We start from the raw sequence: 25,122 nt of genomic DNA, 5'->3' as shown, positions 1-25,122 counted from the left end.
TACGAGCTGATGTATCAAGTTGTGTCCGAGGAGTTTTATCTCTTAGCCAAATTATGACGTATGACTTTCCACCAAGGCCTCAAAATCTGGCTGTTTACTTGCCTTTTTTGTGAGGGTTCTTGCAGTTGCTCTCAGGTCTTACCCAGACTATCACTTCAGTGGAAGTGGAGTAGTGTTTGCATTGCTGCTTTACATCTTAGCATGATGTTTCCCAGCTTCGCTCTCAGCAACTTTATTTACATCTTCATCACAAGAATCTCCATTAAAAGGATTTGGGTGTTAATTTCCCGACATCCCACAGTGAGTGTTAACAGGGCAGCAGTAGTCTGTGATGCTGTGTTGTGTGAGGGCCGGGGCCATGGGGAGAGCCAGCGTTGAGTTCCCAGGCCCAGCCAGGCCAAAGGGAACAACATGGCTCTGTTTGGAGTGTCTGTGCTTGTCATCAGTCTCAGGCTTCACTTGTGCCGTCAGTGTCACCACTGCATTGTCACTTAGTGCCACCAGGCATGATATCCAATACAGCAGCGCAGGAACACTGCCAATCAGTAACCTGTGGCTTTCACCTGTTGGCGCCGTTGTGAGATATGGAAGTATGTTTGACCTGGAAACTTTTGGAGAGATGATGTCACAGTGAATCTGTCCCAGTCTGATCTTAAAGGGAAACCAGCTCTTGATAAATATGATGTTCAGGGAACAATTTCAGTAGTTATTTTGTGATGAGTTACTGCTGTAAATAGACAATTTTTGACCTCCTTCATTTTCCTAAACTACTTGCGGTATGTGTATAGGTGGAGAGAGATATAGTAGTAGCTTTAGTTTAGTTAAAGTTTTTGCTAGGGCTGCGACTAAACATTATTTTTCTTATTTAATCTGCCAATTGTTTTCTTGGTTTAATTGTTTCGGCTATGACATGATTGGAAATTATGTAGACGTTCCATCACAGACTCCCAGAGCCCAAGATGATATCTTCAGATGTCTCGTTGTTTCTATCCATCTGATAGTCCAGAACTGAAAAATATTCAAATTTCAATGATATGGACTCCAGTCAAAGGCATGCTTGAAAAATTGCTCAAGTGATTAATCGATTATCAAAATAGTTTTCTTACAATCCACTAATCAGTTACTAGAAAATTGCTTTGGCTCTAATTTTCGTGGTGTAATCATCAAAATCAGAAATACTTTGTCATACCTTACTGAGATGATATGACAGTCTTTACACTCCATTCAGTGACTAAAATGCTTTACTGCGTAGTGGTGACGATGGAGGTGAGTCATTAAGCTCTCTCTTATTGGCTGATGCGCTTCCCAAAAAAAAAAAAAAAAATCCCAACATATTCTTATCTTTTTCTCCTAAGAACATTTTTGACGAGGGAAAAGAAAAGTTCCTCAGGCCTTCACTTATTCGTGCGCATTATTGGTCAAAATCTTTGACAAACTTTTCTGTCTCTGCTGCATAAACATTGCATTCTCTACCTCCTTTATCACATTCTATAACTTTCGTGGGCATTGTAATTTGACGTGATAGCGTAGTTAGGTATTTCCAGTCGAGAAAAAAAGGGACCCTGAGAGAGAACAATGTTGTGGTGTGCTGTGTCTGGTTTGTCAAATAGCAAGGCGACAAGCAACAGAGCTATGGCTGCATTGCGTCATGGTCTTTTGAAGGTGCTGTTGGTGGAGAAGTTGGTGTCTCTTCTAAGTGATTAAAGGAGGGATTTCTTCCTGGATGGTTTCTGTATGTAAGTCACATGATCTATGTTTGGCTGGTTATGGTACAGATAGATCATGAATATGAAATATACGCCTCCAAACAACAGAATAGGCCTGAAAGTGCAAAGTCCACTTACAGGGTGGATTTTTCTTTATGTGCACCGTCGTGAAACTTCCCCTTGTTGTATATGAAAATTGACAGGCTTAGTTTTGCTGGCCTGTACTCTTTATCATCAAATCATTCTTTTTTGTCAAATCTTTCCCATAATAGCATGGGATAACAGTAGGTCCATGGAAAAGAAAGCACCGATGCAAACGGTCCGCTATGCAAATGGAACAAATGCCACTGTGGTCGCTATGCTAGCCACCCGTCAGTGTCTGCCGACTGAAGTGGAGCAAATTCAAATGAGCCGCAGCCCTTGTTTTTGCGCCATGTCGCATACTCTCTGTCAGACATGTTGAATCCAACATGTAGTCCTGTCCGTATGATGTGAAAACGAGCAGGTCACTGTCACCATTGAGTAGCATTTGAGACCCGTCAGTGTTATTTATATACACGCTCAACGAAAACACAAGGATTAAGTCCACAGAAGTTTGTTCTTGTGTTTTGGGGGTTTTTTTCTTCAGGATATGAATTACAGTCTGTTGTGGAAGGTGAGCTTCGTATCATATCCAGCCACACCCATTGCTGAAGTGATCTATTTTTGTGTTTGGGTGCAGAGTTACTGTACTGATGAATGGTTTAAATCTTACACCGTGGCTAAACATGTGCACATCAGCCACTGTCAGTGTGCGTAACTTTATTTAATGTTGTGTGGTGTCCGATCAACTCAACAACTCTGATTTTCGATTAAGGCGAGTGCCCTTCTTTCTGCAGCTGTTGTTCTTCACTACAGCCGTGAAGGGTAACACCTCTATAGCATTCCCTTGTCGTTAGCTTCTTGGTGATTTCCTCATGATGAACAGCTTCAGTCCTAGAAGTTTGTTTTCCCTCTAATTGATTACTTGAGGGTCTGTGATGTGGGGCAAAGGGTGGCACGGAGGACTGCTCCGTTTTTGGAACCGTGTTATGAAAGATGAACAGTCTCGAACAGTCGCTCCCTCTCTCCTTTGCTTTTGTTCTCTTTTTTAGCTAAATTTGTCTGTACTCTTTAACTGAGGTAACCCATGAAAGTCAGGTCTCTCTGTGCTGGGCGACTGTTACCTAACACAGATATTCTATTCAAATCCAATAAATGCGGTGATGATGGTTTACTGAGGAGCCAGCTGGTTGTCTGGCTGTCTATGTATGGAGGGATTTGAGGTTAGTGGCTGTTGTTGTGCATTTTGCTCTAAGGCCAAAGGTCTCTTCCAAACTTTACCCAAAGGAATTCACTGTCCCCTTGCGACGGAAGATGCAGGCCATTTGCTCCCCAACTTTGTTTTGCTAAGTCGAATCAGATTTAGGCCATTTTGTTCTCTGTGTCAGCCTGACCTATATGATTCAAGTGAAATATTACATCACACACCCAACTTGATTAACACTGAAGCTAAGGCTGAACTGAGAATTGGTCCTAGCAGAGGTTCCAGGGAATCGGCATCTCTTGGCTGGTGATGGAAGGGGAGTGGAAATGGACTGGGAAGAGCACAGGAAAGAGTTAAAAAAGCTTGTGTTAAAGCAAATTCCCTCCTGGTCTCTTTCTGTGTTATCAGTTCCTCTGTAGGGCACTGCAGCACACACTGCATTTATTCAAAGGCCCAGTGTCACACGCCTCTGTGGAAAAGAGCCCTGAGGACCATACTCTTCCCCCCCAACCCTCTCGCGCTATGCCCCTTCCACCCTCCACCCCTTGTCCTCCCTCCATCCAGTATCAGTGCTTGCTAGCTTTGTCGGGCCCTTCTTTGAGTTTTCAATCCCCTCGATGTCTGCTGTCGTAAAGACCTGAAGAAGAACGTAATAATCAGCGCTGTTGAGTCTTAGTTGAGGTGTATGTTGAAGTTTCACTGTCACAGAAGTGGAAGCAAATGCAGGCAAGAAAGCAAATAAGGCCCCATTTTCTTTGTTAATCAAGTGTTTGGTGTAGCAGGTAAATGCTACATTACAGAAAAACTGAACTATGGTTGGAGGATTGAAAATGATGAGCTAATGTATGATACATTAACTGTGGGTGTCGTGTTGATATGCAGGCCGCGCTTAAACACAGCTAACACGATAGCATCTGTGTTTAGGTTATTCCTAACTTGTGCTCGAAGTGTGAGCCTACTGTATTTTCATCTGTAACAAAACAAGTAATCAAATATATGTCTGAGATTTCTGCCGACTGGATTGGTGGATTTCCTCCATATTGAACTTAATCACCGGTTCTGCCGAGAGGAGATCTCCCGGAGCATGTGATCATTTATCAGGCTCCTTCTGCCTCTCTCTCTCTGGTTCGGGGCTACTTTCACCCTCTCCCCAGTTAGAGCGCAGAGCCAGTGCTGAGTGCAGAGAGTCATGTGGTCGTTCCAGGCTAGAGGAGGAGCCCATCTGAAAGACATGTGCACAGGAGGCGACGAGGGATATTAGCGCAATCGTCTTTGTTTAGGGCATACAGAGAGTCCTGGGAAACGTCTCAAAGTCATTGATAAGATGAGTTTCCCTCACAACGCTCCCAGTGAAACTTTGTATAGTCATTTACAGCATCATACCTATGGATGGTTTTTGCGTAGCAGCAGTGCTGGTTATATTTGTATATTTTACAAGACGTAATTAACCGTTTCTGATTTTCTGTGGTGTAATCTGAATTTGATCACAGTCAGGTTGTGGCATCTGAGTGCAACGACTTTTGTTGCTTTAGCGTACCGTTTAGAGAAGAGCGCTTGTGACCAGAAAGCCATGAGTTTAAATTCAGGAACTGTTGTATAACCTGTATCGAGGAAGTGAATAAGAAACCTCTCTCTGCTACTGCTAAGAGATGTGTACAGTAACTAACTGCAAGTACTCATGCTACTGTATACAGTACAGAAAAGCTATTTCTTGTACTTTTTTTGGAAATATAGAATTCATGGTGGCCTACAGTTATTCTGCTATGGTGTAAGAGAAGGGTATTACATTACAAGTTTGTTGTGACCCTCTTTTCCTTTGAAAGGGAATTAATGAAAAGGTGTTGAAAGTAAGAAACAGTGGCCGACACTTTGAAGAGCATTCATATGACCATTTGTAACTGAGTTACTGTAGTCAGCTGTGTAAGTGCTGCTTTGCACTCGCTTTGGGCTTCAGCACATGTAGTTCTACTTATACTATTAATGTGAGCAGTTTATATATCTATCAGTATGTTTGTGCAGCATCACTGGCTACACGGGTTGCTAGATGGGGTGTATGAGCACAGGTTCATGGGTAGATCGCCGCCAATACAGTACCAAACCTAGCAACCTCATTTTGACGACAAGACTCTGGGAATCTGTCCACGGTCACTGTGCTCAGCTGTTGTTCTCCAGGAAATAGTTACAGCACGTGTTGCTCATCGTATTTTTTTTCTTAGAGCTAGAGCAGGCTAGCTGTTTCCCTCTGCTTCCAGTCTGTATGCTAGAGATTTCAGTAAAATACATTACTAGATTTCAGTAAAGTACAGTATAAATACACGTTGAATTTGATATTGTAACGACTCTCTTTGTTCCGACTAATGCAGTGCCTGTGAGCAAGGCAGCTAATCTTAGCTTAACAGCAGTGTGACCAACAGTAGAAGACAGTGGTTGTGCGGTGCAGATGTGTGCCTGCACTATATGTAACTGTAAGTGCAGATGAGAAACTGCGTATGTGTCCAATTAGTTTTCTTTGTATATACAAAATGGGCAATATAATTTTCCATTCGGTTTATTTAGCTGTGCCGTTGTCATGGCAGCACGAGTTTCGACATCTTCAAGTCGTATTTTCAAAGTACACATTCAGATTTCCAAATGTTTGCAGAACATGTTATTTAAATTTAGTCATAGTAAAAGCTACTTAGTTGTAAGTCACTCAACACATGGCATACTTACCTATATTTACCTATGTTTTCCACAGTATGTATACAAAAACGTGACATAGATACTGCTATTTAAGTGGCATTACTTTAAGACTCTGGACAAGATCCTGTCATACTTTGATGAGTCTTTCCTTACATCATACCTATGGACTGTAAAGGATGAGGGCTTACATGAGCTCACAGGAGGCTGTTCGTGAAGTAACTTTAGGTGGGTTTACTCTGTGCAGCGTGCAGGCCCCTGAACTTCCCACCATGACATTATACTCCAGGTTTGTTCAGTCTTTTTGCTGTCCAGTGTTGCTGTCGTCTTCATCTTTGTCTTTCTTTCTCCTCAGGAGTTCTTTGATCACGCAAAGAAGCTGTGGGACGACGAAGGAGTGAAGGCATGCTTCGAGAGGTCCAATGAGTACCAGCTCATCGACTGTGCACAATAGTGAGTTCAAAAACATAAAGACATTTTGTGGTGCGATTTGCATGAGCTTCGGATACTCGCAGGTTTCCAGACGATTGTTTGTAACTACATACATTATGTAATCAGTTATTCATGCAGCTATAATACAGTGAGAACGAAACAAGTAAGCTGTTTTGTTTTTTACAGCCTGTAAACTGTTGTCACATCCCTGCCTTGTTTGTCCTCCTTGTGTCGTGTTTGTCGTGAAAGCTCTGCGGTGTGCGCTGGTGTCATATATGAATATGGCTGACATATGTTTACTCTGGGTGTGGCAAGGCAAGCTGCAGTTTGTGTTCGTCCGTTGGAAAGTTCTACATATATCTCCTCATGACAGTGTGTTTGACATTTCACCGTGGCAGTATGCAAAACCCGGTGTGGCTTGCGGTGAAATGCCCATCTGGTGAATTCATTAGACTTGTATTGACTTGTAATATTTGTCTATTTACACATGTAAAATCCCAAATGTTCTAAGTTGGGATTTCTCTAGGTTCTCTAGGTAACAACCTACCTGTGGAGTTTAATAGACTACATTTCAGTGTCTCTAAGGCTGGACAAAAGCTATGTGGGTCATGATTTGATTTGGGCTGCCATCTATCTATGTAGAGTTTTTCCTAATACAATTGTACTCCAGATACTGTAGTTAGGAAATACTGATAACTTCAGTGTGGCAAGGCACAGAAGCCTATGCTTCTGCACGGTGGGCCACATTGTTTGGATGGCTCTTACAGTACCTTGGGCCACCGTAGGGTGCGGGTTGTACACAGGGGAGGGAGGGTCCCCCTATTGCCTGTAAAAGGAAGTTTGGATATGCAAAGTGACTCGCTGATTACAGTGCTCTTCTTCTGCTTCCTCTCTTACTTACCTCTGGATTCACATGTAAATATGAGTTCACGTACATGGTACAGACTCAGGAGTGCAGTCTGCTGGAAGTTGTCCCCTCTCATCCCAAAGGTTGACTCCCTTCATCTCTCAGGGTTAGGTCAAAGGCACATTTTATCAGTGACTGGGGATACTGTCTTGCTGTCAGCGAACAGTGAGCCTGCGTTACATGGATACTGTGATGTTTTAAAGATGTTATAGCGTGTAGACAAACAGTCTCTGTACTTTTTTTTTTTCCTGAATACATATCTTCCGTTCAGTGAACATAAATTTGACTTCGGGTCAAGTCTTCCCTGGTTGCTCTGCCTGAAAGCAGCTTCCATAGAAAGGAGAGAGATAGTCAGGTGATGGTTGGAGAGTCACATGAATCTGTAAGGTGGAGCTGTTACAGTCCAAGGCCTGTGTTTGTCTTTGCTGCTCTGAGTCAGTCTGTGTCTGTGTGCAGTACAACTGCATAATATGTATAAAAAAAAGATCTCGTGTTTGTTTTAGTCAATATTCCAGTTACAAAGTGATGCCACATAATATTGTGCTATCATAAACATCTTTCTGAACTCTGTAAAGGCAGTGGTCTTTGTGAATGTTGAAATCAGAAAGTACATTCTAGATAGAAATAAGTGAAAACACCAAGGCTTGCAATGCGCTGAATCACTGAAAATACAGCTGTTCTGTGACATTAATAGAGTAAAATGAAGACAGTGAAAAGTATACAGCATTTAACTTGAGTGGTACTGGTATATATGGTGTTAGAGTAGAATGTATTGGCGTTGAACTTGGTCCCTATGCTGTGTGTCCTTACGTTGTAAGTAGCCAGTAGTTTTTTATGCATGGAAGTTATGATCCATCTACTCTTCCAACGGCAGAATACTGCCAAACGACCGGTGCTTAATTGTTTATTTGAAGTCCAGATTGTCCTCCCTGTTTCCAGCCTCCTGCTCTTCAATGTCATTCATTTCTTTTCTCCATTTTTTTGCTTCTCTCTCTCTTTTGTGCCCTTCTTGCTGTCCTCCTGTCATCGCCTTTCTGGCTGTTATATTGCCGCTCCTGATTGGTTAACAGCTGGTGAGCACTTGTATGTCTGACCAACAAATCATCATGAAACTAACAAATTTATCTTGTTGTGTGTGTGGTAAGGACTTTAGTATTATTTTAGTTCTGCAGTCCTCGTCTGGTGGCTCTTACTTTCTGCCTCAGAAGTTTTGAGTTTGTCCTGCTTGTGTGGCAGATTGTTTGTATGATAGTTGTCTTGTTCCTCAATGCTCTCCCTTGTCTTTAGGTATGATTTAGGTATCTGTGATTCTGTGAAATTACCAGAAAATAACTTGTTATAGAACAGATCATCTGTTTTCAGTGATAAAACAGATGATGTTTGGATGTTTATAGATGATCTATCTTAAAACATCTCTATATCTACCTTGATTTTCAGAGCAGTTTCCACATGAACAGATCATTTTGAAATCTCATTGCTGAGTAGAAGCATCACAATATGCCTCTATAGTCAGTGTGTGTGATTGATGTCTGGAATTTGTCAGACTGCATGGCCTCTCACTTACTTCCTCTCTCAGTTTTAACCTCTGTATGAACTATGTGGACGGAGGGCATTCATAGATACTCTGTTCTACATGGCAGCAGACCTGTCTGTGTGTAAGGGCCACACACACACATCTACACACCTATTGTTATTACGACCACTAAACTACACTGTAAACTGTTGTCAGTGACTCTCCTGGAAGAAGGGAAACGGTGCTAGACGGCTTCAGCAGCCAACTGGGTTGAAAGTAAGGGAGCAGAGGTCATAGCTTTGGACTCAGGCTGTATTTGAACACATGTTAAATTGTTTGGCAAATGTCTATTATGTTGTTTTGGTCCTTTTTCTCAGTGCTAGCTGCCTTTGAGCTAGCACTGACCCAACCCACTCTTACAATCCTCCAGTCAGTCCAGGAAGCTTTCATTTCATCTTTTATTTTGTTCTGCACACCTGCTCTCTCGTACTTTTTGGATTGAACTTCCACACACTCGTGTTTGTGTTGTAGGCTACGTCTTGGATCACAAATGTGATGAAAGTGCTTTCAGTCGCTCAGAGACTAAATTAAAGAGGAAGTTGGCCTACATGTAGCTGTTTGTGGGAGGAACAGATTCGCAGGCAGCAGCCTTACATGCTAACAGTCAAACACAATAGATATATTGTCATAAAACCACCAAAAAAGATCATGGCAGAAGAACATTTGGTTAGATCTACTGTAGCTTTATGTCGTATCTAGATTTTGTGAAGGCAAATTAGTTACCTCTGCCATTTCATCTGTGTTGTCCTTCATAGACCTTGCTGCACTGGCAGATATTTTTTCCAGCAGGCCTAACGCTGGGCAGCCCATTGGACAAAGGCACAGGAAATAAGTATGGGCCGATGGCGAGCACTTGTTATGCCAAAGAGCATGTCCATATCGATGCTTTTGGAATCCTGTCACCCATTGATCTGCCCTCTGCATTGCACATTTATACGTTTTAAGAGCACAGATATGTGTCTGCCAGTTGATTGATTATGAGCTATTTTCAGCTGCGGCGGGCTGGTTCCATTGCAATGCCTTAGATGTGTCAACGGCAAAATCAAACACTTTTTCACACGCAATCTAAACTCCAGGCCTCCTGCCTTTTTTTCCTCCGGTGCTGAGTGGCTGTTGCAGTCCCCCACCAGATATGACACAATTCACATACTAAGGTATGTCTTACTGTTGTGGACGACTGTGTTAGATGCTGTCTGGGTTGGCATGGAGCTCTCCCTGTGTTGGTGTGTTCTGTGGCTGGGAAGCCAGGCTGCAGGAGCATGTACTGGACCAGAGGATAGCGGCCCTGGATGGAGCTCGAGTCTGGGAGTGTAACAACAAATGAGGCTGTGAAACAGATGCAGTTTATGGCTGATGCAGCTTCAGTTTGCTTTAGATGCTACCTACAGAACATATTGAGTGGCCGACTGTAGCCTCCTCTTGATTAGTTTGAGTCAAAAGACCACAGCCTATTTAAGGCACACCATGCTTTTTGCCTAAGGCACAGTGCATTGTGGTCATTGTAGTTAACCAATATGCAGTTATATTCAGTGTTTGGCAGTATGAAATAAGGGATACAAATGAGAAAATTCGAACATGCGAGCTTCATGTGTCCTGAATGAATTTTACAGCTGGTAATCCACAGAGGCACGCTGCTATATGATAGGAATGATGAGATTTTGATCAATTTTGCAAGATCTTTTGCAAGATCTTACAAGCATGATGAAACAGTTTTTCAACTAGTTATCAAAAAATGTCATCTGCTGTCTGTAACACTACTTATATTATTTGTTCAAGTCATTTTGACACTGAAATGCCAAACATGTCCTAGTTTCAGCTTCTCAGTTGTGAGGATTTCACAAATTTGTCATATGTGATGGTTCGCTGAATATCTTTAGGGTTTGGACCATTGAGCAGACAAAATGAACAATTTTAAGACGCCACCTTGGGCCTTATTGTGTTGAACATTTTTCACTATTTTGTGGTACTTAGTAGACCAGACAATTCATCAGTTAATCAGGAAAATAAGTGGCATATTGATTGATAATTGAAATAATTGTTGGTTGCAACCCTGCTTGCTTTACCCATTGCTGTAAATGTTACTCATACTCTTGTACACCCCTGTCTTTTCACTACAAATGATCATCTCTGTCCAGTTATTAATCCCCACAATCCCATCCAGACTTTATGGTAATCATGCCACACACACACACACACACACACACACACACACACACACACACACACCCACACACACACACACACACACACCAGTAAATACAGACATGTATTCAAAACATACAGGAAGATGAGACTTGGCCCTGACTCAACCTTCCCACTGAGACAAATGTCAGATTGTTCTGTTCTGTAGCCATTCAGAGGCATTTCACACTCTTTGGCACCATCGGCGTTGACCCTAATAAGGATTAAATAGAAGGGCCAAAGATCAGATACTGAGGAAAAGTGTGGCCTATTCAGGGTGGTTTGGAAAATGGATGTCATCGGCACACACTGTAAAATAATGCTAATCACAACAACATGTCCTGACTCCTGAAATATATGGAACATTTTGACATGTGAAACCTCTGGCAAATCTGTCCTTTAGTACAGTCAGTCTGAAATGGCTTATTAAGTTGTTTTTAATGACCATCCTAGAGATTGTTTCAGTCTTTTAATGTAACAGATCATACTAAAACCACTGTGGAGTACAGTAGGGACTGCATCTAATGATTATTATAGATTCCTCTGCTGATTAATAGATTATTGAAGCGTTTGGTGTGTAAAATGTTGGAAAATAGTGAAAAATGTTCATCATAGATTCTTAGAGTGCAAGTTCTCATCTTTATCTTATTTTGTCTGGCCAAATCTTTTTCTCAGAGAAGATGAACAGAGTTCAGAACCAATGCTTGCAGTTTAAAAAAAAGGACTGATCGAATGAATCAATCATCAGAATAGTTGCCAATTACTCCTCTGTTCATCGATTAATCAACTAATCTTTGCAGCTCTAAAATACAGAATGTACTTTGAGCACCCTGTCTTGTTCCTCCTGTCAGGAGAAGGCTTTTATTTCCATTATCTGACAAAGAATAGAGTGACATGTTTTTATGACATAAATATTTCATCTGCTGTTCTCAGGGTTTAAGAAGTCATAAACAGGACTTGTAAACATTTCAGTTTAAAGAGATTGATGCAGTTTTTCACCTAACAAAACTCATCACAAACGTTTAAATCTGAAAGCGCCATCATAGGTCAGGATGTGATGTGGTGTGGTTGGTCCGGGGTGGAGGAGTGCAGCTGGGACTGGACAGATCTCCAGCTGTCCCAGAGTCCTGGAGATGGGATTGTGGAGAGATATATCTAAGGCTTGGTCTAGTTCTTGGCCTAGGCTGGAGCTGGAGCTGGGGCTGGGGTTGGGGCTGGGGTGTAGTGCTGGTCACGGGACTCTGTCACCAGCCTGGGGGCCACTGACACAGTCATCTGAGGCAGTAAAGTGCTAAGAATGGCCGGCATTGTCAGCCAGCCCCGGCCCCTGAAGGGCCTACAGAAACAGAGGGGCTACGCTTCGCAAACAGTGGCTCTCCTCAATAAGGAGCCTCTTCTGTTCACAGAAGAGCCCGAGAGAGCGATATTTATACACCGGATGCATGTCACTGCTGCTTTTTTCTGTCACCAATAAGTTGCTTCATTTCTCAGTGTTTTAGCTGATTTCATGTGCACAGTATCGTACCATGGGGTGAGGCTGATTGTGACACGGTCTGCGCTCTGAACTGATGCGTGCGATAACGTTTCTCTGATTCCTTATGGCTCGCATCATTTGACAAAGAAATCAGGAGTCACAGTTTAAATTTATGCGTCTAAAAAGCATGAAGCCGAGAGTGTGTCAGGGTCAGAGGGGTCAAAGATGTTACCGTGATGGACGAGCAGAAAACTCCAGTCCTGTTAAACAATGAACACCAGACAGGCAGCGATGCGCCAGGTGTCGAAAAGAGGAGGAAATTTAGAGCGAGAGAGAAATGTGAGCTTCTTAGTAGCTACGAGAATAAAAACAACGTAGAATTAATGAGCTGTGATTTGGGATTGAGTATCGCAAACTTCAGGCCTCAGACAAAAATGAGGGATGATGTAGCAGCACAACCAGCGTGCTCCAAGCAGTCAAACACTGGTACTAAGAACAAAATTAAAAGACTGGACTTGCAAGGCCACTAAAATATATCCTGATTCCAGAAACAACACCGGTTTTACTCAGAGAAGTGCTTTTGAATGCATTTTAAACTATTAATGTTTATATCTATTTTTTGGTATGCTCATATGTTTTAGTTGCTGGCTGCTTCAGCCGCTTTCAGTAAACAAAATCTTAAAAATAGCCTAAATGGTTTTCAGTTCAGTTTATTAAAACTCTTATCTATTTCAAGTCAATTCTGTGTCCGCTCTTTTTGCCTTTTAAGAGAATCAGCGGTGTGAACTCAAATGTTTACAAGGGCACAATTCAAATAATAATTGTAACTACACGACTGTAAATAAATTCTTCATAAAAAAGAATCATAAAAGGCCTTAATCCAGATTAACAAAAACCTTTGTGTCACTTGCTAAAATCAGATGACCCTGCTGTCAGCTGACTGAGAAATAATCAAAGGGGGCACTATGGAAGTGTGTGTGTGTGTGCGCGTGTGTGTGTGTGTGCGCGTGCATGCATGGGTCTGAATATATCTCTGTGTGTGTGTGTGTGTGTGTGTGTGTGTGTGTGTGCGTGCATGCATGGGTCTGAATATATCTGTGTGTGTGTGTGTGCATGATTTCTGAGGAAAGGAAGGAGTGGTTTTGATCTGAACTGTAGAATCTGATCTACTGGAAGCTCAGTGGGACTCCATCTACTCAAACCACTGTCCTTAAGGTTGTTAGAGCCCCCTGTGGGACTCTCCCTCTGTCTCTGTCTCTCGCTCGCTTGCTCTCTCTCTCTCTCTCTCTCTCTCTCTTGAGGCCAAAAAGCGACAGCAGAGAGGATGTTGCAGAACACATGAGAACACATGTCATTCCCCATATGAAAGTGTGTACAGTTTAACATTAAAGGCCAGAGATTTGGTGTTACTGTAACTGTCCACGGCTTCTCTGGCCGTTTGACGAGTCAGTGAAGGTACCGTGGTAGTTTAAAGTTGTAGATGTCGAGCTGAGAAAGCTCTCAGCCTGCCTGGACATTTGGAAACAGTTAAGAGAGCCTAAAGCTGCCCGGCATAGCATGCTACATGTCACAAGATTAGCTACTCTGCCAGTGTGTTTTTATTTTGTTTCTAGAGACCAGAGGCTCTGACAGCCTGTATTTACTTTAGTCAATGAGTTGGATCACTTTTGAAAGTAAGCACTGCTCCGTGGACAAAAATGGCATATATTTTGAATAGTCTGTCTAAAATCTAAATCAATATCCAAAGGCATGAAACCCCAAACAGAAATCACCACAGTTGCCTTCTCCTTCCTGTGAACATGCTGAATAACTTTCACGTCGGTTTTCGCACAACACACATTGTGTCATGCTTAGATTGCTTTTAGCTTCTTGTTAATTGCTAGTTTTGTCTCTCTGATGTGAAATGCGAACGGTGTTGCAGAGAAAAGCTGGAATTTCTGTTCCACTTAAAGAAGGGGAATCGGATCTATAAATAGATTTTTATTTTTGGGTTAAAATGTGCGTCCATTTTAAAGGACAGACAGAGACACAGAGCGAGGCTGGTGAATGGCGGATATCTGCGAGTCTGTTCCTGTGTGCCGACTACGCACACGCACACACACACACAGCACACACACACACACACACACACACACACACACACACACACACACATACCTTTCTCTCTCACTCACACACGTACACACCCTGCTGTTGACCAGGAGTGTAAAGGCACAGACTGCTGGAGGACAGCAGTGGCGCTGCAGGTTCCCTGCTCAGAGATTGTGGAATGGTCGTCCATAGACCCCCGCCTCCTCCTCCTCCTCCTCCTCTCTCCCTCTCTCTCTCTCTTCACTGAGGCTCCCCCTCCTCTCTCTCCCCTCTCTGTCGCTCCCTTTTCTCCCCCTCCCCTTCCACCTCCCCCCCACCCCCCTTAGAGCTTATGTAAACTAGCTGTGGAGCCAGGGCAAGCTGAGGCTATTTTTAGCAGCAGTACTGCAGAGCAGAAACTGGCGGAGGGTCACGTGTGCGCAGCCGAATCAAAGGGAGTATCCCGGCAATGCGCTGTAAACAAAGGGAAGGTCAGTAGCAGAAGGTGAGACACAAAACGCCTCTGTGTTGGTTTTGTGTGTGTGTGTGTGTGTGTGTGTGTGTGTGTGTGTGTGTGTGTGTGTGTGTGTGTGTGTGTGTGTGAGGGAGAGCTGACTACGCACTGCCTGGCCATACCTTCTCTTCCCTTAATGCCCTGACATAAAACAAACCATCACGAGTGTATGAATGCACCCATATGCTTTCCTGCTCGCTCTGTCTCCCCGTATTACACACACACACACACACACACAGTGTTCAACCATTTCTGCCACTGCTAGAGACAGAGAGGAGGGAGCTGGATTGATCAAAGCAGGGTTTGACACGCGAGGAGACATTTTGCTGTCTAATCATGACAGGGGCTCCCAGCTCCACACTGTCTCCCTGTTGCTGCCAAGCCGGCCTATCAGAGTGAGCAGCAGCAGCAGACTCGGACCCATGCAAAATCCATCAAAAAGCACATGACCACGTGTGTTTAGCATCAACATTAGCATGTTTTTGTGTCACATGGCCCGCTCAGAGTTTAGCCCGGTTGTGTGCTGTAGCGCAGGTTGTGCAGCCTGCAGGCCTGGCTAGCAGTGCGGCTAGCAGTTAGCAGTGCCCAGCCACACCCAGGCATAAGGTCTCCCTCCACCTCCGCCACTAGTCAAACAAGCCTCAACTTTCACCTCCTGTGGAATGTGGTCACAAAGCTATTTTTAGAAACCTTTTCTATTTTTCTGTCACAGCGGTTTGTTTGCCTAGACAGTTTGAGCCGTTGGCTGTTTCATCAGGCCAGGCTGAAGGAGGTAGCTCGGAGGCTAGCTTAAGTAAACATTTGGCTCCAGCACAAGCCGTGGTTCAACAGTTTGGTTGGATGATTTATTGTATGTATTCTTAACCTGAGATTCTGGAGCTTCTCCTCTGCACTGACCAAATAGATAAGAGCCCCATCTTAAAGTGTCCTGACAAAAGAATATGTTATATCAGGGGAACATCCGGTTCCTCATAAGCGGTCGTGGTTCTTCAGAGTGACACTGTACTCTAAAGCAATATTTATTTAGAAATGTAACTCAAGTCCACACCTGTTTTTTTCATTTTTTTTTTCAACAGCTGCTACTAGTTAAACAAAGGTGTGATGTACTTGCATGTTCCTTTGTTAATGTCACTTGCTAATTTGTCTTTGTCTGTGTCTGCTGGAGCATAAACACCAGAAAACTGAGCTCACACAAGTCGATTTATCGATTATTTGATTAGAAAAAATGCCAGACATTCCCTCGTTCCGTCTTCTCGTTGTGAGGATTTGGTGCTTTTCTTGTCATATGTGATTGTAGACTAAACATATTTTGGTTTTTCAGTGTTGGTCAGACAAAACTCATTTGATGACCTTGGGCGTGAGGAAATTCAGATGGGCATTTTTCACCATTTTCAGACATTTTACGGACCACATGATAAAGTAAATGTCACAAGAAAAAGAAAGATGGAACCTCTTTTTTTTGTTTTAAGTTTGTTGAGTTTGACTTTATTTTTTTGTAGACCATAAAATATAGAAACCAGCAGCATACACGTTGTCACCCTGTGCATTTGAAGACATGCAGCTCTCACGATCAAAAACACAGCTGCTGAATTAGAAGTTGTTCCTGCTTATTGGAACCTCTGGAATAATCTACTCCTCTGACCCTGCTGTTCTCACCTGTTCATTGGCAACGTAGTGACACTCTGCGCTCATTACTCTGCACAGATATCCCACTAATCACCAACACATCAAATCACTCCAAATCCATTCCCCCTGATCTGCTGCTATAACCCAAATGACAGAAGAAACTACCTTGGTAATTTTATCCAGTTAAATTAATCCAGTGTGCATAAAGCTGCTGTGTGTGTGTGTGTGTGTGTGTTTGGCTCATGGGACTCCCGTTGACTGCTCCATTGTTGTGACATCCTTATCAATTATCCCCACGGTTCGACCCTCAGTTCATATCACCCTGCACGTCCACTTTATCACCTGCGTCCGTCAGATTGTGACAGAGCTACTACTTACTTTTTGTCTCTTTGGATACTACAAGCTACACATTGCATTCCTCCCCTTGCCTGAAAACGGGACTTATTTTTGGTTGTGTGTTTGAGACGGTGGCACTCTAAAATGATCTGTCTTCGTATGCCTAAATTTGCTGTGCCCTCCCACCAAAGACACACACACACACACACACACACACACACACACACAGTGACACACATACAGTGTTGTAGGCTTGCACGGAGCACGGTTCTGCTTTGTGTTGATGTATGGGAGAGTCTGGGAATGGAAGGATACAAGTGTGGCCTGGCTTAGAGAGAGAGAGAGAGAGGGAGAGAGAGAGAGAGAGAGAGAGAGAGAGAGAGAGAGAGAGAGGAGTGGTATGGACCGACTGGGGTTTCCATGGGAACCCAGCTGCTAAAAGCAGGCAGGGTCAGTGTGGAAGGGAGGCTGTGTGCAGCAGGAGCGAAGGGATGCCACCCGGAGGCCAGTTTGTGAACTACACAAACAGCACACATGCCTCGTGTTCATCCAAAGAATCTGTAAATTAAGACTGTTCAAATTAGAATAAAGAAGGGATATTATCTTTCCATCTTTTTATGGAGAATGGATTTCCTCCTGTGTGGACTTGGATAATTTCTAATCGCCGCCTGGTTCTGTTCAGGCTTATGCAATCTGCACTGATACTGCAGACTCCCCTGTCTGATATTAGTCATTGGTTATTGACTTTTGATTAGGGGAAAAGAGGAAAAGCTCATTTTCACTGGGTCATCGGTTGACTTCCAAGCGGAACAACTAATTTGACATGGAGGCTGCGGTTGTTTACAGGAGGGAGAATTGAAACCTGCTCAATAGTGTTGATTAGACTATTTTTACTTGGTTTTCTATTTTTGGCGCAGACTAATGCAGCAGCTGACAGATAGCGTATCGATGTAGGGCCTCAATATTATTTAGAGAAACCCATAAGTCAATTTCACTGTGAGAACTGTAGTTGGGAGCTCCACATGGGACATGGTTCAGGCCTGACAGAGTCCCTGTGTTCCCACTGTAGCTTGAGTCTGGGGGCTGAATCTATTTTAAGCCGAGGTAATATAATGGTCCACGCAGACATTGAGCAGAGACAAAAGGGCATTACAATGTATTTTACATTTTTATACAACACCTTTCAAAACCATGACTTGATGCGGCCCTGGAAGGCGAATTGGCGGCCTTGAGATAAAGCAGGCACTTTTGTTTACACAAGATTTGGTTTGACTTTCAGGAGTGTCTCCGTTCTCGCTCCTATATTTAGGAAGTACCCACTGAGCCGTTGATGGATTTGTCCAGTTTCAGATCCATCTCCCAAACTGCACAGTGTTCCTGTTTGGATGGATGAGTTGAACCCCGGGCTCAGATCTTTCCACCAGGATCCTGCACAGCTCCACCTTCACTTTGTCCTGCTGCACATGGCTGTGCGCGCTGTACCAGCTCGTGCTCCGACACCGTGTGTTATGTGATGAGCTGCGTCGTGCATCCGGTTCTGTTGTGATACTGGTTGAGTTTTGACCGATGAAGCATGAAGGAAAAGTTGAGGTATTAGATCACAGTCTGACAGGAATGATCGTGTAGTGTTAAAATTGTTGGTAATTTAATCAATTGATTGATCAGCAAGAAATATGTTGCAACTATTTTGATCATTTCAGTCATATTTCAAGCAAAAACACCAAATGTTCTCTGTTTCCAGGTTTGGATTTGCTGCTTCTCACTGTTATAGATCACACTGTAAACTGAATGTCTTTGGATTTTGGACATTTGGTCGGACACACTGAGACACATGAACTCTGGGAAATTGCATTGCGCTTTTAAAGATGGTTTTCACGTTTTGTTTTTTTTTTTAAATAGAATTATAATGAAAATAATTGTTAGCTGCAGTCCTAGATCTAAATAACAATCCTGCTCCTTTAAAATCTGTATGTTCAGTGTCCTGTTTAGTAATGAGCAGTTGTTACGGTCATGTTTCTGCCTTTTCACTTCCCAGAGATCATTTGTTAGTCAGAGTGTGTGGTCGGTGCAGTGATGCCATTTTATGTCAATTGTTTGTCAATGAAATTTGAGTTGCTGAAGTGGCGCTCTTTCTTTCTTTCTTTTTTTTTTTTAATGCAGCAATAGTGAATATTACAGCTCGTACTCATTTTTTTCCTCCAAATTAATGTCATAGATTGTTACTTGAAGTTGCTCTCTTTGGCATGAACATAACACAAAGCTGAACTGCAGTAAATGTGACACAGAAAAATGTGGATGGGCCCAAAGAAAAACATTTAAATAAGGCTTTACTGGCTGGAGACAGTGTGCTGGTTCTGCTCCCGTGTCCAGCAGTGAGTTTTAAAGCGTTGTCACCAGTCAGCTGGAGACTAAAGTGAAAGTCCATTATGCTGGCCTGAGCGGCTCAAAATATGGAAACTATTGATCGGATCCTCTGCGCCGCTAATTAAAGATGGTCCACTATTTGTAAAAAGTCAACCCAATTATCAAATGAGCACATGAGGCTGGGTGCTGTTAGCTGATGTGAAGCTTGCTTTGAGGGCACTTTTTTTCCAGTTTTTGTTCCGGCGTCGTTGCGTTTCTCACTGTCTTTGTCCTCTTGTACACGTTCACAACATGCTCTTTGTTTCTGGGTGTGTGTTGTCTTGATACACACAGTTTGTTTTGGCTTAAATTTGAATGTTTAAATGAAATTGTTGCTGTTTGGTTCACATCTTCCCCAGCCGGCCTCTTTATTCTGCTTGTCGCTTTATTTTGTATTTAGGCCTGTTTGTTTATTTGTTTGTTGTGGCTCTCTGAAAGCGAACGAATGGCACTAGAGCTCGTATCACGGCTCTGGTTCAGGGAGAAGCCCCCGTGGAGCTGGATGACCCATGTCCCCAAGCCCCGGTATGAAACCTTTTAATGCCTCTGCCTCTCCACTACAACCACCATCTTCCCTCTACCCCCCTTTTCTGCTCAATGGGCAGCAACATGTGACCTGGACCACGTGGGGGCTGAGGCCTGAGGGCCCCCCCCCCCCCCGCATCCACTGTCCCTCAACATATCGGTGTGTGTGTGTGTGTGTGTGTGTGTGTGTGTGTGTGTTTGGATTCATGCTTGTGTCTGTGTTTTATGGAAAGATGAGGCCAACAACACAGAAAGCCCAGGCCAAGTCAAGTGATACCGTCCACAACAAAGCCTATACATAGCAACACAAACTGGCCCGCAGGACGAGTACAATGTGTTTTGGCTAAATACAGAGACAACCCAGCCCTGCAGACAGAAAGAGAGGGACTGTAATAGACAAGATAGTAGAGGAGGTTTTTTTTTTCAACCTGCCAATTAAGAACAAGCTCATGGAATAGTACAAGGCCTTTTTACGGGATGGGGGCAGAGGCAGCCGGTGTGTAAGGATAAAACGATAAATGAGTAATCACAGCTGGATTAGTGTGGTTTGATGGTTTTGAAGAGACTTTTAAGTGGAGGAAAACAAAAACACAAGCCTTGTGACCAAATTCATAACAAATGATAAATCAGAATTTGCCGTATATTTACTGCACACATACCGAGAACATAGCAGAAAAACTGCTGGCCTGTTAGCCCTCCAATCCACAAAATTGACAAAATGCCCACATCACATGCAACTGTGATCACACAGTCTGATGCCAGTAGAGAACTGCTCTGGGAGGAAATTGAAGAAAGCGACAGAAACCACAGACTTCCCCGGACCTGAAACCCAGCTCGTTTGTTTGTAGCACTCGACCAGAACAGCGGTAGTCACCGAAAACTGCACCCAAACCTTTTCATGAGGCTTTAACTGGATGCCACTCGGTAACCAGTCATCTTTTTTACCGCTCTTCCTTGATCTGGGACCCTTGTTCTTTTTTTTCCTGCTGGGTATGAGGACTATATTTGGCTCTCCAGTGCTCTACCAATAGTACATCTGTCACACGGCAGTCAGAAAGCGCTCAGTAATTATAACCTTGCTAGGTTTCTGCAAGCAAGGCTGACTAAAAATACTCTCACATTGTTGCAGTGATGGGGCAAAAGCTGAAGGTTTTTGGAGGTTTTGCCTGTTTTTGTGTGTGAGTAAGTGTCTGTCTGCTCAGGGGAGATGAGTGTGTGTGTGATACTCAGCTTCCAGTGCAGTTCAGTGCGTTTGCTGGTGGTGTTCGTCTTACTTCCAGGGAAGCATTAATTGACAAATAAATGCAATTAATTGTGTGATTTGCTAAATGTGTGTTCTTGATGTATGTTGTATGAAGTCAGAGCCGAAGTACAAGCCACTAGATGTCTGCATGTTCCTCAGTTAGTTAGTCGATCGAAAAGTAATTGGCAACTTTTTTGGTAATAGAATTAAAAATAGTGATTCAGTTCTTTTTTTTTTAAGCAAAAATACCAAAGTTTTTTCAAGTTTCCTTTGCTGCTTCTGTCTCTTTTATGTGATGATGAGCTGAATATTTTTAGGTTTTGTCTGACATAAGGAATTTGGGTTTTGGGAAATCTGGGCATTTGTTTTTGAGAGCCTTGTTTGGAAACCTGCATGTTTACATCACCTTCTAGTCTTCATGTTCTGTCCGTTGATACTCTCATGGGCATCAACAGCTGCCTCCAATTACTGCTGCCCTCTATAGTCAGTAGAAATAGTTATCATGTTCTTGGTCATAGATGGAGTTGCTGGTTGAACCTAGTGGTTCATTGATTTTTTTGTGTGTGTATTTTTATTTTATATTTATTTATCTATCTAGTTATTCATTACTTTTCTGTAATCTTTGCAGCTCTTTGTGAAACATCAGTCAGTTTTACTTATTCAGGCCTCTTAAATTCCTCACATGAAACAATCTGAGAAGAGAAACTCAAAGTGCAGATGAACTGCTCACAACTCGCAGATGAGCAACTCTGACAAGGGGTCGCGAGGAGTGTGTGTGTGTGTGTGTGTGTGTGTGTGTGTGTGTGTGTGTGTGTGTGTGTGTGTGTGTGTGTCCGCCCTGCTGACTATCTTCATCAGCAGCATGTTTTATAAAGTCACCCAAAAAACACAACTCACATTTTGGATTTTTTTCACTTGCGAGTGCGTTTTCACGGCAGCAGAGAGCCGTGTGTGGAGGAGACGTGCCGTTAATGATGTAGCCTGGGTTGAAACAGTAGAACCAACGTGATACCGAATCACATCAGCACCAACCAGGTGCATTTAGAAGTTCTCACAAAACAACAGCACAAGTACAGCCTGCATTAAACAGGAGAGGTCGCAGCATAAGTAGTGCATTTGCAGGAGGGACGTTTACCAGGGAACGCCTCTGTCTGTTTTTCTGTGCAGAGCATGTGCGACTGTCGGTCGATTGGAGGGGCAGAGCGATGGGACACTGTCCACTAGTTTATCAATGGTGGATGGCCACGATTGGCCAAATATGGCCGAAGTGAAGTCTGTATGTGGGGAAACACTAGATTTGTACTAAGGGGTAACAGAAAGTATGAGCACCTGACCTGTTATTAAAACCATGCTCTGTCATAAACTCCTCAGGTTGTCTTAAAATTTCGGGTATTGAAGGTCTTAGAGCGGATAAAGTTGAGGATAAGTTTAAGGTCTAAAATCAGTTCAATTTTGCAAAAGTGACAACCATCCGAAGGTTAAGTTGCGAGTTAAGACGTGGCGTGGACTCTTCTGTTAAAAAACACTGTCCATAGTTTAGGGTCCACTAAAATACTAAATAAGCATATTTTTAGATTTGACTCTAAGCTGTGGTGATGTGGCGTGCGTTTGTCATTTTTGTGACATTTAAGAACTAAATCAACAAGTCAATAAAACCAATTAATAGATGAATCATTAGTGTAATAGTACTCCATCGCAGACCTAATCATATGCAGGCAGAGATCTTTTATTTTTTTAAAGCGAGCTGAATGTAGACAGCTCATCCTGCGTAATGTGTCCCCATGAAAGTTAGCGGCCGTCCTCTCCTCCGTGCTGTGTGTGTTGTGTCTAGTGATACAGTGGAAGCATCTACTGTACGTGACCCCTGTGTGACAGAGTCCAGCGCTCTTTCAGAAACAGCCTTACTTTCCTTTTGGGTGGACTGTGCGAGGCAGAAATAAAGTCGGTGTGATGAAAACGTTGTCGGAGCACATGAGCAGCGTTTCCGTTATCTAATGGTTCATAATAGAGCATTCATTCATGGAGTTCTACACGGGTGTGTGAGGTGCGCTACGTTTAGGGCTGAATTGAGAATGAACTGACAAACCCCGCCTGGCTGAAAGCGTACGGAAACCCTGACGACCGCTCTTATGCCCGTCAGGTTTCTTGTACGCTGGAGCCGTGTTGACTGTCTTGTGACATCCAGAAGCCACAGACTGTTTGGGTGAAAAATGAGGGATGGTGAGATGGCTGTTTGGTCCAAGTGTGTCCTGCATACAGGACTCACTTTCCAACTTCAGCTGTAGGCTGGGAACTGTGCCCCTCCAGAGACACTTGATGCACCTTTGTCTCTCTGATGTATGATGATGTATGGAAATGCTTGTCACAATTATGCGAAGTGAGGTATTGTTATAGCGTGATTTGTCCAACAGTACAGAACCAAAAGATGCTAAAGAGAAGACAAGCAAAGAGTTCTCACATTTGAGATTTTTGCCATTTTTGCTTTAAAATATTACTGAAAGAAATGTCAAAATAGTGATTGTTTTTGAGAGAGAGAGAAAGGGAGAGAGAGGTTCATGTCTCCTTTCTGTGACTTTTAGGGGTATTTAAGTTCTTTTTGAGATAAACAGTTTTGCATTTCATGCTGACAAAAGTATTTGTACCGCTCGTATTTTCAAGGGCATTTTTGCTGTGGGCCTTGGTTGATTTCAGACTCTGGTGTGGTTGACTGTTGCCCCATCTAAGTCAGTTCAGCTAACAGAAAGCTACATGGCTTCGTTTTCTGGAGAGACTTACTGAATGTTCAATGACTGTTTTTGGGAAAATGGAAAAGTGCTTACATGTCTGTCTAGTTGTAAAGCTTTGTGTTGTGTATTAAAATGCACCTTGTCTCTGTAAGTGCCTTGTCCACAGCTGGGCCTTTTTCTTTTAGTCTATACACATTTTGGCCCTTAGACCAGCATTGTTTGAATCTTTTAATGGTGTGGTCCAGACCATCCAGGGGCCTGTGTGACCGTGCGTCCCCAGCCTCGGTGTCCTGAGCCTGCTGTGCTGCAGAGAGGCCCAGCTGCAGCTGCTGCCGCTGCTGCTGCCGCTGCTGCACATGCTCTCTCAGTAGTGAAGAGACGGCAACAGCAAGCTGTCTAACCTCCACAATAACCGCCTTATGTAATCACTCTGGCTAGAGACAGACCAAAATAGCCCAGACTGAGCAGCCCTGCCCTCTTGTGGCAACCAGCTGCCTTAACACCGGCCTGCAGAGCCTTTACAGGGAGTTAGACATGGCGGCCGCCTTTTGCAGCATCCTGTGTAGCTCACATGAACGTCTAAATAACAGTTCAAAATGATGCAGCGCAACAGAGAGGTTTCATGAATGATGGAACAGTTGTGATTTGAAGGTTGCAGGTAATAGTAGGCTCAATAAATAGATAAAATTGTGTTTGCATTGGTGTAGTATGAGAGTGGCCTTGGCTTTCTCTGCGAGATGAGCTCTGGTTCCCTGTTTGCTAGTTCGTTATGACTCTTTGTGGATTCAGCGTATCAGCATTTATGGACACAAATCTCATCAATTTCCTAGTTTTTATACGTAGTGACATTAAATGGTTATATGTAGTTGTGGATAATAATCGTTGTGTCCCCGCAGTCTGAAATTTATAGAAGTTAGTGCAAATGCTAAGCTGTTCTGCTCGTCTCTTTGCAGTTTCCTGGACAGAATTGACTCCGTAAGACAGAACGACTACACACCAACGGACCAGGTCAGTCCTGCCATTAATGAGCACACTCAAGCACTCGTAAACTGCCTCTGTAAGTTTGCTTTGCATGAATTTTACTGAATTGGTCATATCCTCTTTTCCATGTTTTGCAGGACCTGCTACGCTGCCGAGTGTTAACTTCAGGGATTTTCGAGACGAGGTTCCAAGTAGACAAAGTGAACTTTCAGTAAGTCTTGCTCAGCTTTCACTCACACGTGAACGCAAGATAAAGACTCGTTCCCACTTTGTTGGTGTATTTGTTTTTTGATAGTGTATTCTTTATCGAATAACACTTTTTTCCAAACATTCAGCTTAGTCAAAGACCGATCATGCTGATAATTCAAGGAAAATGAAGCACCTCTGCCACCGATCTGGAAACAAAGTAGCTTGTTAGCATCTTAGAAGAACATAACTTTGACATGAAAGTCACGATCATC

At 43.2% G+C, this 25,122-nt stretch overlaps 1 protein-coding gene across 4 annotated transcripts in view; it reads left to right on the top strand.

Annotated features, from left to right (window-relative positions):
* The window catches only part of LOC143328956 (guanine nucleotide-binding protein G(olf) subunit alpha), a 43,052-nt gene that overhangs the window by 13,826 nt on the left and 4,104 nt on the right, over window positions 1-25,122 (top strand). For all 4 annotated transcript variants that reach the window (XM_076744512.1, XM_076744515.1, XM_076744511.1 and 1 more), the window contains exons 5-7: window positions 6,026-6,123; window positions 24,634-24,688; window positions 24,799-24,872. In XM_076744512.1, coding sequence (XP_076600627.1) covers window positions 6,026-6,123; window positions 24,634-24,688; window positions 24,799-24,872 — 227 coding nt within the window. The remainder of the gene's footprint in view (window positions 1-6,025; window positions 6,124-24,633; window positions 24,689-24,798; window positions 24,873-25,122) is intronic.

The sequence above is a fragment of the Chaetodon auriga genome, chromosome 12 (assembly GCF_051107435.1).
Source record: "Chaetodon auriga isolate fChaAug3 chromosome 12, fChaAug3.hap1, whole genome shotgun sequence".
Taxonomy (NCBI): domain Eukaryota; kingdom Metazoa; phylum Chordata; class Actinopteri; order Chaetodontiformes; family Chaetodontidae; genus Chaetodon; species Chaetodon auriga.
Note: the sequence above shows the minus strand (reverse complement) of the source record. Positions and strands in the feature narration are given on the sequence as shown.